General features: G+C 40.1%; 1 protein-coding gene across 1 annotated transcript in view; it reads left to right on the top strand.

The window, feature by feature from the left end:
• The first annotated feature begins 5,017 nt into the window (after nt 1–5,017).
• CPB1 (carboxypeptidase B1) overlaps nt 5,018–17,039 on the top strand; it is a 36,489-nt gene continuing 24,467 nt past the window's right edge. The window contains exons 1-3 of the mRNA XM_065942811.1: nt 5,018–5,088; nt 5,194–5,269; nt 13,216–13,340. Of these exons, the coding sequence (XP_065798883.1) occupies nt 5,018–5,088; nt 5,194–5,269; nt 13,216–13,340 (272 nt within the window). The remainder of the gene's footprint in view (nt 5,089–5,193; nt 5,270–13,215; nt 13,341–17,039) is intronic.

Below are 17,039 nucleotides of genomic sequence, written 5' to 3'. Positions count from 1 at the left end.
CCATCTCTCTTCTTCTGGGACTGACCTGACCTTAACTCAAGTGTAATACAGCTCCAAAATCAGTTATACCTCAATATGAAATTACACAATCAAATGTAACTATATATAGATATATATTTGTACATGTTCACTGACACTTAAAACTTCCATGTAAAGAGTATAGCTTATGATCGAAGGTGGGTGTTCAAAACATGTCTGTAAACACTCTTCTAAATATATACCTGTCGTTGTTTAGTTGCTAAGTCGTGTCCAACTCTTTGCAACACCATGGACTATGACCCACCAGGCTTCTTGGTCCACAGGATTTCCCAAACAAGAACACTAGAGTGGATCGCCATTTCCTTCTCCAGGGGATCTTCCTGAGCCACGAATCAAACCCATGGCTCCTGTTTTGTAGGCAAATCCTTTACCACTGAGCAACCAGGGAATTTTACAATAACACTGAAAACGCTTAGCCAGTGACCTTAACACTGAAGTCACAATAAATGTTTTGGCCTTGAACGTAAACAGACCACGAATTCACAAGTTAATGCAGTTCTATTTGTGAACTTAGTCTGGAGTTTCGCAAACTGTGCTGTTCCCTAAACCACTGGTCCTAAGTGAGGCTTTTGAAGAAAATGTTCCACATCCAAACACAATGGAATCCAGCAACAGTCCTAAATCTTCTAACTTAGCTGGATTGAGCCAGCCTGGCACTCTACTGTGAGATAAGTTTTGGAAATGCTGCATGCGAGTCCTTTTTTGATGATTTACAATACATGTTAACAACTCTAAAAAGCCCTACACTAAAAGAGTTTGTTTATTTTAGTTTAAAGCAAACACATTTGACCTTAGAAACCTTTACTATTTAACACTAAGTTATATGCTGGGGGAAGTCGTTTTCCAGAAAGTAAGACCTCACATAGGATGAATCATAACTCCACAGGGAAGTTAACAGAATCTCCAAAATCTCATGCTGTTACATGAAACACACACAGACACAAAGGTGTCTCTTGGCTTATTCATCACCAAAACTGTGTATAAAAAAGAATTTAAATATATAAATATGAGACAGGAAGCAGAAATTTTAGTATCTGTGAAAAGCTATTACAACTAACAAAAACAAATTTTAATTACTAGCTGAAAATCCTAACTGCCCTCCACTTGGACTCAAAAAGCATCAATTGAAATAAATTCTCTAGTATGTTTATCATCCCAAGTACAAGTCATCCACAAATGATTTTGTCATTCTTTTTTAGCCATCCAGATCCAAACCTCTACTCTAAGTTTGGAGGCAGCTCTAGCTAAGAAGCCAAGGGAGGCAGAAATCCTTCCCACTATCAAAGTTAAAATCAGACTTCCACTCACCAGGTCCTCTTTCGTAGCTAGGCACTAACCTATGACTTTGACTTGATTTGGGATCTGGGGACAAATACAAGGGACGACTGCTCAAGATCCATCCTGGGAAGGCAGCAGCAGCAGTAATAGTTTTATAAACATTTTAATTGGGGCTTATTCCAAGGTTCTGGAGGTGATCAAATGACTTAGCACATTCATTCCATCATCCTGACCACAGAACTGCTTCAAGGATAGAGATGTACCAAATCAGGCCATTGAGATTCATTCTGAAGATCTATTAGATTTGGGGGGAAGAAGAAATTATCTTGCCGTCAGGACTGCCAATCCAGTAAGATGCTAACCTGAATCTATTTGAGGCACGGTCTTCCCTAGTGGCTCAGTCGGTAAAGAGTCTATCTGCAATTTAGAAGACCCAGGTTCAATCCCTGTGTCGGGAAGATCCCCTGGGGAAGGAAATGGCAACCAACTCCAGTTGGTTGCCTGGAGAATTTCATGGACAGAGGAGCCTGGGGGGCTATAGTCCATAGGGTCGCAAGAGTTGGATGTGACTGAAGCAACGCATACATGCAGACTCCCATCTTGCAGCTAATGGTGGAATTTACACAATAGCTAATATTTCCTGTTGTAATTGTAGTATTGTCTCAGTGCAACAGTCAATACTGAAATTTAAGAAAGCTGCCTGACTTTCTAAAACAGACACCGATAGTTATGGAATTTCTTTAGTTGGTTAGGCCTGGTACCCTAGGGAGGCACAGCTGAGGTCAGTACTACAGGCTGGTTTACAGGCTGGTCCCGTTGAAATTAACCCTAATTAAATGTCACATTAGGCAAACTGAATGGATTTTATCCCAGCCCCTGTCAATCAGATTAGTAAGAATGACCAACAGAGTAGCAAACTCATGGAAAGATCCAGCAGAAGTCAAGAGCGTACAGAAAGAGGTAGGAATTGTTGAGAGACAAGTCTTCATGGATCCCTCATTTTCTGCATGTCCTGGAACAGCTTTTATTTTGAACTATCTTTTCAAAGACGTTTATATAGCAAACAGCTTGAGAGACAGAATGACATCTCCCTCTAGGGCAAATGAGAGTTCTGCTTGCAATTCAGGATATTGATGCTAATGTGTCCTCTGGGGCAGAAGCTAAGCAGATTTGCCACTGGTTCCCTCATAAGACTGAGAGTTTCCTACATTTGGTATACCTCAGCTGTGACCCAGACCTGTGTACCCAGCAGCCACCGGGGCTCATAGAACTGCAGAGTTAAAGAAATGAAGCGAACATAAAGCTCATGCTTCCTGCTCTGCTTGCATAATAAGGTCCTTTGATTCTGATCAAGGAGTTTATCTTCCACCAGCATCTATGGAACTGCGGCTGGATAAGCTTTCATCTTGTAGGTAGGGTAAGATCTCAGACCCTTCACACTTTCTGACAAAACCAAGATTAATAAACAGAGGTAACATGCTTGTAAGTTGAAGGACTCAAAATTATATCAGCTCTTCCAAAACTGATCTATAGATCAATGCAATACGAAGCAAAATTCCACAAGATTTTTCATAGAAACTGAGAAGTTGACACTGAGAGCCAAAGCAATCTTGAAAAAGAACTAACTTGGAGGATTTGTACACTATCTGATCTTAAGACTTACTATAATGTATAGTAATTAAAGACATTGTGATGGTTGTAGGAAATTAGAGAAATACATCAGTCGAACACAATATGATGTCCAGAAATTACCCCGCACACATATGGCCAAGTGAATTTGACAGACACCAACTGTAATTCAATGGGGAAAGAAAAGCCTTCTCAACAAACAGTACTGTATCTATTGGTTATCATATTTTTTAAAAATGTGTTGATCCACACTTTACATCATGCATAATGACCTAAACTACAAAACTCCATAAGAAAACACAGGCAAATGTTGGAGGTCTTGGGATAGCCAAAGATTCCTTGGGAAAATGTAAAAAACACAAATTCTATTAAAAATAATAATAATAAAAAGGCAAACAGCCCATTTCTTTTAAAAGGCAAAAGATTTTAATATATACTTCACAAAGAGGATTTACAAATGGCTAAAAAAATTCATGACAAGATGTTTAACTTCATCAGCATCAAGGAAATACAAATTAAAACCACAGTTAGATACCACTGTGCACTCACTAAAATTACCAAATTAAAGACTAATACTACCAAAACATTGGAGAGAATGCAGAGCAACTAGATACTGGAGGAAGCTTAAAATGATGCAACCACTGAGGGAAAATGTTTGTCAGAATCTTAGAGTGTGAAACCCTCACCTACATTATTATTTAGCAATTCCGTTCTTAAATTAGGGGCTTTAAACAGTGGCAAAGTATCCATCTGCCAATGCAGGAGATGTAAGAGACATGTGTTCAATCCCTGGGTCAGGAAGATCCCCTAGAGGAGGGCATGACAACCCACTCCAGTATTCTTGCCTGGAGAACCTCATAGACAGAGGAGCTTGTCCAGGGAGTCGCAAAAGAGCTTGTCCAGGGCGTCGCAAAAGAGCCGGACACGAGGGAAGTGACTTTGCACACAGCACATTCTTCAACTATGTAACCCACCCCCTGCAAAATGAAAACACATGCCTACAGAAAGACTTGCATACAAGGTTTATTGCAGATTAATTCATAGTAATACAAAATTGGAAACAATACAAATACCCACCAACAGGAAAATAAACTGCAGTGTACAATAAAATATAATTTGCTAATAAAAAGGAAAAAACAATAATAAAAACAAAACACTAATCAGTTTCAAAAACATGATCACGAATGAAAGAAAGCAGACACAAAGAAATATATACCATATGATCTCATTTATATCAAGCTTTAGTATAGACAAAATTAACACACAAAGCTAGAAATAGGAGTAGTGGTAGCCTGAGGGGAGTACAGAATAGATTGTAAACACACTCAAAGGAACTTCTTAGGGTGATGAAAATGTTCTATACCTTGACTAGGATACCAGGATGTTTATTATACGGGTATATATATTTGTCAAAACTCACCAAACTTTATACTTAAATCTATAGAATTTGTTGTATGTACTTCTCAAATCAAAAAAAAAAAAAAATTAAAGGCTACAAAATAGATTTTGTTTAAAACTTCTTGGGACTTCCCTAGTGGTTCAGTATTAAAAAAAATAATAATAATCCAATGCATGGGATTCATTCTGCCAGTGAAGGGCATGGGTTGGATCCCTGGCCCAGGAAGACCCCACGAGCTTCGGGGCAGCTAAGCCCGTGCACCACAACTGAAGCTAGAGCGCCTGGAGCCCGTGGCCCATGGCAAGAGAGCAGCCCCGCCTCGCTGCGACTAGAGAAAGCCTGCGCGCAGCAACAGAGACCCAAGGTACTCAGAAACAATAAAATAAAAATAGTACTTTATGAAAAACGAAAAAAAAAAAAGTAAAAAGCTCCTTTTCCTCCGGATATTCAAGGTCTGACATCCAAATTAGATAGGCTGAACTTCATGTTATTTGCTTTGTTTCCACAGGTGTTGGGAGAGATAGACTTCTAGACTTTACACAGCTACCCAGGCAACAATGCTAAGAAAACCATTAATCAAGATCTGACAGCACCTATTTGCAATCAGAACACAGAGAACACCCCGGATTATAAAAGCAGGTGAAGCCTACCTAAAAGACCTAGTCAGGCGCAATGTTGGCGTTCTTGATTCTCGTGACCGTGACCCTAGCATCTGCTCACCATTCTGGTGAGCACTTTGAAGGGTAAGTAGCCTACGGCTTAAATTAGCAAGTCCCTCCTTGTTAGCCAAAAATCTGAACACATTACCCCATTTCACATGTTCTCTTCTTCTCTTTCTCATTGTTCAGTGACAAGGTGTTCCGGGTCCATGTTGAAGACGAAAATCACATCGACTTACTCCATGAGCTGGCCAGCACCAGGCAGGTAAATGCCAATCTATGCTTATAGGTTTCCTATAACAATATTTTAAAAATCATAGATTATTTTTTAAAATCTTAAGATTGCACTGTGATTCCATCAAGGGAAAAATGACATGAAATATTAACTACAGCACTTTTGTAGCAAGAAATAAAAACTTGAAAAACATTTAGTGCCACCAGGCCACTTTTGTCTGCCTAAATTCGATTGCCATAAGCCCTACAGTATCATAAATCTAGGGTAACTTTTTACAGAGCTGCCTGAGCAGGACAGCTGGATGAGTCAAAATTGTTGCAAAGGTCAAAGAACATCTAATGTATAGCAACTTCCCTTCTAAGTCAAAAGAGAAAAATGATCAACTTGGATATTACAGAAAAACTGGGCTTTGGTCCAACTTGAAATTCATTTCCACATCCCATGTATCATCTGTTCTCTTTGATTTTCTTTCATTTCAAATCAAACAGCTTGAGTTTTCATGACCTTGATTCAGGCATTCTTAATGATAGGACTTGAAGGGGGTAAAAATGATAAAAAGTAATGAGCGATTTTTATACTTTTATTTTACTATTAAGAAACCAAAATCTCTAGGCTACTTTATTTTTTTAAATGCAATTATGGGGATTAAATTATGGGATTTAATGATGGGATTAAAATCCAATTATGGGATTAAAACTGACATTTTAAAATATATATATGTATATATATATAAGTATGTGTATATATGTGTGTGTGTGTGTGTGTGTGTGTGTGTGTGCGTGTGTGTGTGTATTAGTGGCAGGGAGCTATTGTAGACCACAAATAGTTTACTTGATCCAATGCTGTCTTTTCATTAATATAAAAACCAAAACATCCTACTAGTTCCTAAGTATCTATCTATCCATCCATTATCTTTCTATAGTTATCTTTTTAGCTTTTAAGATGTGGAGGGAAACAAAAAAGGTAGAGAAGTGTCATAAACTGAAACAGATTCAGAAGGCTAGATCAGAAAGAGAATTTAAAGTCACCTATTGCACGCTTCCGCTCAAATTTGAACTTCAGGGGAAATAGCATCCCTGGTTGCTAGCCCTAATAAAACCTATTTGAGTACTTCCAAGGATAGTAGGAATCCTTCTTTTTCAAAGTAGCATGTGCCTTACAAACCATTCAGACCATTGCGCTGAGCTGAAAACTACCTTAACCTTGACCCCTTGGACCCAGCTGAGTCAAATCCTGTCTCACTTCTGAGATTTATCAGTTCTCTTGGCACGGGTTTACAGACTCTTGGTCATTGTGGTCACTTCTGGACACAGCTCAATCTTTCTGTCTATATTTCTTTTTTTTAATGTAGCTCTCAGAATTGACAATGGACCTCCAGATGTACTCTGATTAATATACAGTGTAGGGCCACTGTCAGCAGACACTTACTAATGGGGTGTAAGATTCTTTTCACAGGTTGAACAGTTAGAATGCTCTTAGCTTATAGTAAACCTAATGCCCATCAAAACTATCAGGGTATTTTTTTCTCACATGAATCACCCTCTCACACGAAGTAAGGTATTCTTCCTTCTATACTTGCCTAACTGATGTTTTAACCTAAATGCAGGATTTTATTATATATTTAGTCAGTTAAAAATTATCTTTATTGCATACTGAGACAGTTTTAAAAATGAATTCACTCAGGGAAATAATTTGCCCTAACTTCATATCACCAGCAAGCTTGATAAACATGTCTTCTTGACTTTTACCTTTGTCACAGATAGAGTAAAAATATCAAGTAAGTGAAGGGTCAGTACAGAATTAGAGGCATCTTCCATGATTCATTATTTTAATATCTATTACAAGAGTCTCCAGTATGCCAAAGGCAGTGTTAAGTAAGCACTGAAAGTGACTGATGAACCAGGGCATCTCAGATGAGCTTTCTCTGCTATCCATGTTACTGTCGTGTTACCCACAGCTAACACTGTGCTGTCCAGCTTATAAAGAAGAATGTAAATGCAGAGGCTTGGTCAGACATGTTGCTAAGACCCAGATTCAGCACTCTGGCAGGCTCGTGTTTTCTTTCAATCATCACATGAAGTTAATTGGGCTTGACTCACTCTTTCTGTACACTGCGCTGGCTCCCAAGGATCACGGCTCCCTTTTCTGAGCATTCACAACCCATCTGCTTCCAGTTAACTTTGCCAGTATCCATGCCGGGCCCTGGGAGATCCTGCTTCTGAGATTCACCTGTCTTCTTATTTATGAAATCCAAGACATGCCCCCTCCACTTTTCAGAGATCCCGTCAAGCTCTGATTCCTCTAAGATTGCTGAGAAAAAGTTTTGCAGTCACATCCTCTGCCTTTTTAGTTACTTAAAATTCAGCATTTTCTAGTAGTCAAGAGCAGAGAATCTGGACTCAGATTTCCTGGGTTCAGTTCCTGGCTCTGCCACTTGCTAACTGGACCTTGGATGCCTCTCTGGGTCTCAATCTGTCAAATAAGGAGAATAAGAGCATCTACCTTACAGAATTTTGTGAGATTTAAAAGAACTAATATAAGTAAAGCACTTGGAAAGAATTTACATAGTAAAAACTATGTGTGTGTTATTATGACCACCATGAGATCCAGGATTCTGAACGCAATTTACGTGACCAGGATAATCCCTTCTCTCCTTATCTACTGCTGCTAAGCTGCTGCTAAGTCACTTCAGTCGTGTCTGACTCTGTGCGACCCCCGAGACAGCAGCCCACCAAGCTTCCCCATTCCTGGGATTCTCCAGGCAAGAACACTGGAGTGGGTTGCCATTTCCTTCTCCAATGCATAAAAGTGAGAAGTGAAAGTGAAGTCGCTAAGTCGTGTCCGACTCTTCACGACCCCATGGACGGCAGCCCACCAGGCTTCTCCGTCCATGGGATTTTCCAGGCAAGAGTACTGGAGTGAGGTGCCATTGCCTTCTCCATCCTTATCTCTGGGCCTCAAAATTCTCTTTCCAAAGAAGGTATTTCTGCTAAAATCTTAATGTGAAAAATTATTTACTTAGGGTAATTTCATCTCTCAGTAGAAGTAGGAAAAAAATAAGAGATAGTGTAACTCCTTAGAAAAGACAAGCCACACAAGAGTTTTAAATAAGGTTACTTCGTCTGTTCAGCTGCAAACATTATGCTTTTGCTCCAAGCCATGAGGCAGCATGTTTCTTCTTTATTCATTCTATTTCCAATGTGATTGAAAAAGAGGTTTTACTCTTCTTAGTAATCTTGCAAGTGTAGCATATTCTGGACTGTAGCCTTCCTGATAGGATCATTACAAGGGCATCTAGTGTTTGTATTCATCCTTGGCCATGCATCCTTCCTCCCAGCTTTTGAACATGACCTTTTAAAAGCTGAATGTATTGGAGAGAGCTGTGACCACACTGGACTTTAGCAACCTCCCTCTTTTCATATTTAATTGTATAATAAAGGTTTTCTTTCACCTTCTTGTTTCTTTATTAGAGGCATTCACCGCAAAAGCTATCCTCTTCTCTCTATACTTTCCTGAACTGTTTCTCTAGCTTCAGGTACACGACCAAAGTGACATGGTTACAGCCTTCTAATGTTCCATCACTCCTATTACACTTGTAAGTTCCTCCCCGCTGTCTGGAACTAGACCCAGAGTGGAAGTTATCATCTCTTCCAACAAGAAAGGAAAATTCCATCGAGATAAATGAAGAGTTAATCCTATGCTGAATTCACAGTCAAGCACAATGTGAAGAAACAATACGTGTAAATATGTGAAGAATAGAAATTCTCCAACATAATTATTAATCTGTTTACATGTTCTTCTTATGTGCAAAAGAATTTAAGGCGAATACACTACTTTATCTTGTTTTGCGCTGGTTTTGTATCACATTTTAGGATGGAGTCTTTGGTCATTAGCCAGATGGATGGTTTAGTTGACATTCTCACAGTGCCATCACTTAAAGTTATTCTTTCATCTTTCAACAAACATTCTTTATGGTTCTTTGTTACTCAGATATGTGGATTTATAAATTTATAACCTCAGCCTGTTTATCTGTGTGTGTGTATGTGCTCAGTTGCTCAGGCATGTCTGACTGTCTGTGGCCCCACAGACTGTAGCCCATCAGACTACTATGTCCCTGGAATTTTTCAGGCAAGAGTACTGGAGTGGTTTGCCATTTCCCACTCCAGGGGATCTTCCCAATCCAGGGACTGAACCTGTGTCTTTTGTGTCTCTTGCATTGGCAGGTGGATTCTTTACCACTAGTGGCAACTCCTTAACTTGTAATTCAATTCCCTACAGCTCAGATCATATATTTTACTCTGCTTCCATATTTTAAGCATAGATTTCATTCACAAAGTGTTGGTAAATATTGAAATTTATCTTTATCTCTTTGTGCTAATGTTTTAAGATTATTTGTAACCATACTTAGTGCATTAAAAACATCTTTGGGGCTATGATCCTCCTGATTTTTGGCTCCATGTCTCTTAAGAAGCACTGGCTACTAAGCCCAGGTTAGCAAGTCTCCACCATATTTGTAGGACTCCACAGCGTTGGATGTCAGTATGTTTGCTGACCAATTTTCTCCTTGTCAAACTGAAGGTTTTAAGGGACCTCAGGTTAGATCAGCAAGTCCTTTGTCAAACATGTTTATGAGATTTCTCTATCTCATTTGTAAAATAAATATTTTTTATATATGCATGTATGTGCATATATATATATATATATATACACACACACACACACACCAATACTTGGCAGAGCCAAGACAGATGGACAAGAGGTTAAAAGATTAGGAAAGGCTACTTTCAGTTTAATATCAAAAAGAAAACCATCTATAAGGCAATTAGGTTGTTCTGAAGTAGTACTAGATATATTCAAGATTGTATTAGAACCATCACCAAGGACGTTGTGTTACTCTAGGTAGAAAGCTAACATCTTAACATAGGTGCTCCCAGAGCAGATCCTCAGACAAAGATTCAATGGCAGGTTTCACCTGGAAAGCAGGGGGAGCCTGGGTAGAGAAGTGAGGAGTGACGCAGGGCAGGGCGGGCAGCCGACAGAAGGGACACGGCGAAGTCGGCCCGCAGAGAGGATGACTAGAGCTCCATCCTCCAGAGAAACTAGGAAAGGGTGCAAACTGCACACTTCAAAATGGTCCCACCCGAGAAGGGAGAGGATGGGAATATTTAGACACCTGCTTCCTAGGGCCATTGATTAAGCACTTCTCTGGAAAGTGCTTCTTTGGCAGCTCCTGCCTGCTGTGAGCCGTGAGGCCTTTTCCAGCTCTGGGAGAGCTTTCAAGCACAGATATGTAGATCTTGGCAGGGAGGAGTCTCCTGAGCAACACTAGAGGGTCCCAGTGTTGTGTGAGTAGGGCCCTGTCTTAATTGTCTGCATATGCTTGGAGAGCTTTATGTCCTTTACCGATTCTAAACCTCTGTGTCTGTAACCAAGATACACCTCCCTCTCCCATCCCACCATGGGATGACAGACATTTATGAAGGACACACACTCACGGTTACCCTTTCGGTGGTGCTGTGTGCTTTTTATTTGGGCTGTGTTGGGGCCTCATCGCTGCACGGGCTTCCTCTAGCTGCGTAAGTGGGGGCTCCTCCCTAGTTGCAGTGCACGAGCGTCTTATCGCAGCGGCTTCTCTTGTTGAAGAGCACAGGCTCAGGGGCACATGTGCTTCAGTGAGTGTGGCTCGTGAGCTCAGCAGACGTGGTGCCTGAGCTTAGCTGCCCTGCGGCGTGGGGGACCCTTGAGGATCAGGGACCAGACCCCATGTCTCCTGAATCGGCAGGCGGACTCTCACTCTCCACTGAGCCGCCAGAGAAGCCCCAGAGCTAACTTTTAAGAACTTCTTTTGTAATGTGCTTGTCTTCATGGCCCTTCTTCCCACAATGCTGGCTAGCTAGAATTCATCACCAGCTCTTGCTTTCTCTACCTTTACCATGATAAGCTTTTATCCTTCCTTCACTATCTCTCAACCTCTCATCTTTATCTTCTCATCACATTCTGTAGCCAGTCCTTATCAAATTATCAATATTCTCTCCTTTCAGCAACTTAATGACAACCACACTCACTCTCTTTCTTCTGAAATCCCTCCTGTGTAATCCTAATGTCCCACCTCCCCTGTGCTGACATTCCCTATGACCCTGACTCATGATTCAGCATCCTCTAGACATCTGCAGTAGCTGGAAAATCACCAGGACAGGAGATAGGCAACTGGGTTCTCCACAGGCATATCTAAAATTGAGTCATCTTAATATTTTATATCATCAGTTTCTATTTAACAACCTCTATGTCTGCCCAGACTCCCACGTTCCAAAGCAACAATCCTAAATATCACCACCTGCCACATCTCTAGCCTGAGATTAGCTCATAAATATCTGAACAGGTACTGGGGAGACAAAGAGCAGAGAATGATCCAATGTCAGGGTCACCTTAGGCTTCTAGGCCTTTATTCAGCTCAAGGAAAGAACAGAAAATCAGAGACCTGTTACAGGCAGGATGTCCTTGGTTAATATTTTCCCAAGGAAAAAAGATTTGAAACCACATACCCACAAAGAAAAACATCAGAATTGTCAAATATGTCATCCTCCTTTTGTGCATAATGGCCTCTAAAATCTCCCCATGTTTGATTTGCTTGAGTGTGTCCTGAGTCTCAGGTGCAGAGGTTCATCTAGTCAAGGCAAGGCTATGGTTTTTCCAGTGGTCATGTATGGATTTGAGAGTTAGACTATAAAGAAAGCTGAGCGCTGAAGAATAGATGCTTTTGAACTGTGGTGTTGGAGAAGACTCGAGAGTCCCTTGGACTGCAAGGAGATCCAACCAGTCCATCCTAAAGGAGATAAGTCCTGGGTGATCACTGGAAGGACTGATGCTGAAGCTGAAACTCCAATACTTTGGCCACCTGATGCGAAGAGTTGACTCGTTGGACAAGACCCTGATGCTGGGAAAGATTGAAAGTGGGAGGAGAAGGGGACGACAGAGGGTGAGATGGCTGGATGGCATCACTGACTCAATGGACATGAGTTTGGGTGGACTCCGAGAGTTGGTGATGGACAAGGAGGCCTGACGTGCCGCAGTCCATGGGGTCTTGTATTGAGTTGGACATGACTGAGTCACTGAACTGAACTGAACTTTACGGTCCAACTCTCATATCCATATATGACTACTGGAAAATAGTTTTTTTTTTTATCCGTAGCTTTGACTATATGGACTTGTCATAGCTTGTCATAACTTTCCTCCCAAGGAGTAAGTGTCTTTTAATTTCATGGATGCAGTCACCATCCACAGTGCTTTTGGAGTCCAGGAAAATAAAATCTGTCCCATAGTAGGTCCTCAGTGATTGTTGACAAATAATTGAACAAATGAAAATGTCAGCACACTATTGGATTCTTGAGACTCTCGTGCTTCTGCCCATGGTGCCGAGATGACCACTGTGGGGAGTTACAATGTTCCTCCCCGACGGATCCTGCACAGGTCAGGGATGCCCTGGTTCCCACATTAGTGTGATCTGTACGGCACTGAGCTCCAAGAGAAACTCGTAAAATGAGCTCATTAAAAAGTAAAAGCAAAAGCTCTACTTCTCTCTATTAAATTTTGGGCTCCAGGTAATTCAGCGTCATTCATTTATCACATATATCCATTACCACAAACACTGCTATCACCAATAAGCAACTGTTCTAGAAAATCAATAAACAGAAGAGAGCAGTTATAGAATACTGCAATTAACTACCATTATGAGAGATAATCATGCTCTTCATGCTTGTTGATCATTAATGCTATGTATGTATGTGTGTGTAAACACTTTTATTGACATCCAACTGCTTGGTCCCAACTTTTGTCCACTCAAAAATAAAGGAGATATTTATAAGAGATTTCATGGATAATTTGATTCATCATAATTCACTGGGGCAGTGTGCCTGCTAGTGATGATTCATCCATTGAATTATTGGTGTCCAATACAATATGTCTTATTCCTTATTCAGATGGATTTCTGGAAACCAGATTCGGTCACACAAGTCAAACCTCACAGTACAGTTGACTTCCGTATTAAAGCAGAAGATACCATCGCTGTGGAAGACTTTCTGGTGCAGAACAGACTACAATATGAGTAAGCTTATGTTTTATGGTTATGAAAATTCTCTGTCATGCATGCTCTCAGCCTGGGAAGATAACAATAAGACCAAGACAATGGCCTCCTCAGGGCTCCACACAAAGGTCATGGCAGAGCTGGCCCTGAATTTCAAGTCTTATGACGTTAAGCCTGAGAGAATTTGTGTTGAGTTATTGCTCTAATAAAAACAGGCTTGGCTTTAGAATCCCAAGTTTTTAGCCAGATATTTGACCTGCTCCTAGTTTACAATGTTCTCCTAAGTGAAGGCAGTTGTTCATCTGCTGATTCAACAAATAGATAGTGAGTACCAACCTATCATATAATAAATGCTGGGGGAAAAGATAGAACCCACCCCCTTCAGAGGAAAATGAACAAAGGATTGCAATACCTTTAACAGGTCTCAAGAAGAGTGAAGAGCTAGAGAGGCAGGGGAATAGATTAAGTTGAAGGATAACAGGGGGGCATACTAGGAAAGGGGCCTTCAGCTGAGAATTAAAAGACTGATGAGTTAGCCAGACAAGACAAGGAGAAAAACGACACTCTAGGAAAACAGACTTGATGTTTAGACTTAGAACTTCCCTCCATCTTCATTTGAGAGAAGGTAGAAATAACTAAACTAAATGACTAAAGTAGAAAAATTCAACTTTAGTCTTTAGTCTAAAGCAGAGTTTTTCCTCCAAAGAGTGGGTCAGCAAGGAGCAAAGAGACCGTCTCCAGCTCCAGTCCTGAACCACCAAATATTTACTCAACAATCCCCAACCACAAGCACAAGTCTCCATGACATTTTGATAAACTGACCTACATAATTTTAACAGAAATTTTCTATTATTTTTTACGTCTTAAAAATACAGACTAGTATTTATACCAGTAAAGATATCAAAATTATCACCTATAAAATCTTCACCTCCATCAGGGGAAGTGGTGAAGCAAAATGTAACAGGCAAGTGCTCTGGGGAAAACATACACAAGACTGAAATCCTGAGTCTGCAACTTCCTGGCTGTGTGACATTGGATAATTTGCTTAACGTTCCTGAACTTGTCTTTATAAAGAAAGGATCCTTAGAATCATATTTTCATGAAGTGAAGATAAATATAATACCACTTTCAAAGGGCTGTTGTGCAGATGAAACTAAACAATATATAAATAAATTGCCACTGACATTGTTATCGCTGTGAATGCTGTCATTTTACTTTTTGTACTACTGCATAGAGAGGGAGATTACACATTTTTTAAAGGTCAACAGAAACTGTTTTGTTTAACCCCATTATCATACTTATCTATCTGCTTAGCTATCAGCCTCGGCCTGAGGGAAGTGTCAAAATGTGACCCTAAGGAGATAACCCTATATGCAAAACAGAAAAAGAGACACAGAAATACAGAACAGACTTTTGAACTCTGGGGGAGAACGTGAGGGTGGGATGTTTTGAAAGAATTGACTATCTTTTTAAAACAAAGATATAACACAGTAAGTTTTGAAATGTGATTGAGATCCATGTCTGTGATATTTTGCTCTTTTCATTACACTAGGAAGGACTTCTAAAATCTTAGCCTTTAGGAGCCCTCAATAATATTCAAAAAGATGACAGTTTCTTTAAAAGTCTTCAAGAAAAACAAAAGGAAGATCATAAGCTATAGACTATAAGCTAACCCTAGTGGCTTAAATTGATGACCTTATTCTACCCAGACCACAAAGTGGTAGAACAGCTTCTAATCAGGTATCAGTCTCTTTTTAGCAGGTAGAAAATTCATGCACTTTTATACCGGGTAAACTTTTGGGGAACTGTGTATGAACGCTGTCTCATGTAGAATACAAGATGTTTTCTGAGGACTAAGATCTTGTTAATTTTTGCTTAGCACATTAGTGGCTTATAACTTTCTAAATATTAAGTAATAATAAGTCCCCAGAAATCCTGTAGAAGCACGCCGGCAATATCTTCGCCAGGCCTGCAAGCGATCCCTGGGCATCCCATTATTGCCTTCTATGGTGGCTAATGTGTGTTTAGAGGGTTTCCTGCCAGCAAGAATTTGCAGTTTTTCCACATAATGGGCTCCCCGGGTGGCTCAGAGAGTAAAGAGTCTGCCTGCAGTGCAGGAGACCCAGGTTCAGTCCCTGGGTTGAGAAGATCCCCTGGAGAAGCGAATGGCAACCCACAACCCATTCCGGCCTGGAGAATCCCATGGACAGAGGAGCCTGGCCGGCTACAGTCCATGGGGTCACAAAGAGTCGGGCACAATTGAGAGATTAACACTTTCACTTCTATGTAACAGGAACCATTTACTGCAGACGTTTCACCAAAACAACTTTTCAGATTTTTCAGTGATTCCAGCTCTCTTCACCAAGACTTGCATCAGTTGGTAGTTTCAATCAGATTCTGAATTACCATGGGAAGAAATTCAAAATGTGTGCAACCAGAAAAATAGCTCTATTTTTAAATGCTTATGTTGCACCCTAGGTATACAAAGACTAAGAATTGGATGGTGTAAATCTCACGCTTATGGTTCTGAACGTTGACAGAACCTTTTGGTGGGTCTACGTCCTACCCAATCCAGGAAGAGACTGATTGTTGCTCTCTCTCTGTAACATTTTTCTGCATATCGCAGATCTGAATAGTAAAGTGTCCTGGGATAACAATCAGTACACAGTAATGTTCTTCAGTGGCAGTGGGTGTGTAGTTTGGGAAGTGACCAAACACTCCATTTCTAGGAACCTAAAAGGGGGAGAAAACTCTCATGTCTCTCCTCTCAGACATTGTGTTTCCTGCTCTGCTGGGAGTCTGTTATCTAATTTGCATGCATACTTGAGAAAAAGAAGTTGGATAGCACTACAAAAGACACATATAAAAGTATAAAATAGTGTACATGCCTCTGTACTTTGGAGCTGTAATGCAGTCCCTGTTACATTAAGAGGCATTGTTTTAATCTCCTGGAATAGAAGCTCATTATTTAGTAATAATATTTTGTAATATAGCTAAAGTAGTGCTTTATCCTAAATCTAATAAAATCAAATAATCATAGGGCTGGAAGGGTTCATTTAAGGTCAATCCCCTACCTTCAGGCAAAAGTCAGCACCACATTTCAACCTCATTCTGATAGTCTTTTGTAAGTTACTAGAGGACACTTTTACTCTTGGGTGTCATCTTAAATCTAATTGGTTTTATTATGTTTCTTTGTTTTGATTATTGATGAAAATGCTTAATATTTAACATAATAATAACTCTAACAGAATGTCTCCTTTTAGTACCAAACAAAACACCAACCTCCAAGTAGTCACTTATTCTCCCAAATTATTTGAATCTGAAGATTGGATGAAAAAGTAAAGATATTGCAACATACTGTGGAAACCCTACTTCCTACTCCACTTAGAGCTGGCTTGTGGTAGGTCAGAAATCACCATGGTTATGGTCTTAGATACTAATGTCTATTGAATGTCCTGAGGCTGGGAGCAATTAATTCATGATTTCTTTTCTCTGGGCACCCATTAAGAAGCCATGTGACCTAGATGATTATTTCACTTGTTCACTTAAAATGGAAAATCTTGATAAAGGGAAAGTGGATGTCAGTGACCATTTCCTCTTATATTTTTAGTTTTGCCATTCTGTTAGAGAAGCTTATAATTACCAGGCAGGATTTCTTCTTTCAAATTGATGATCTTGGAATACAGCTGTTTTCTTAAAGGTTTCTGCCTACTGATTTTT

Source organism: Muntiacus reevesi, chromosome 8 (genome assembly GCF_963930625.1).
Source record: "Muntiacus reevesi chromosome 8, mMunRee1.1, whole genome shotgun sequence".
Taxonomy (NCBI): Eukaryota; Metazoa; Chordata; class Mammalia; order Artiodactyla; family Cervidae; genus Muntiacus; species Muntiacus reevesi.
This window is presented reverse-complemented; position numbering and strand designations above follow the sequence as displayed.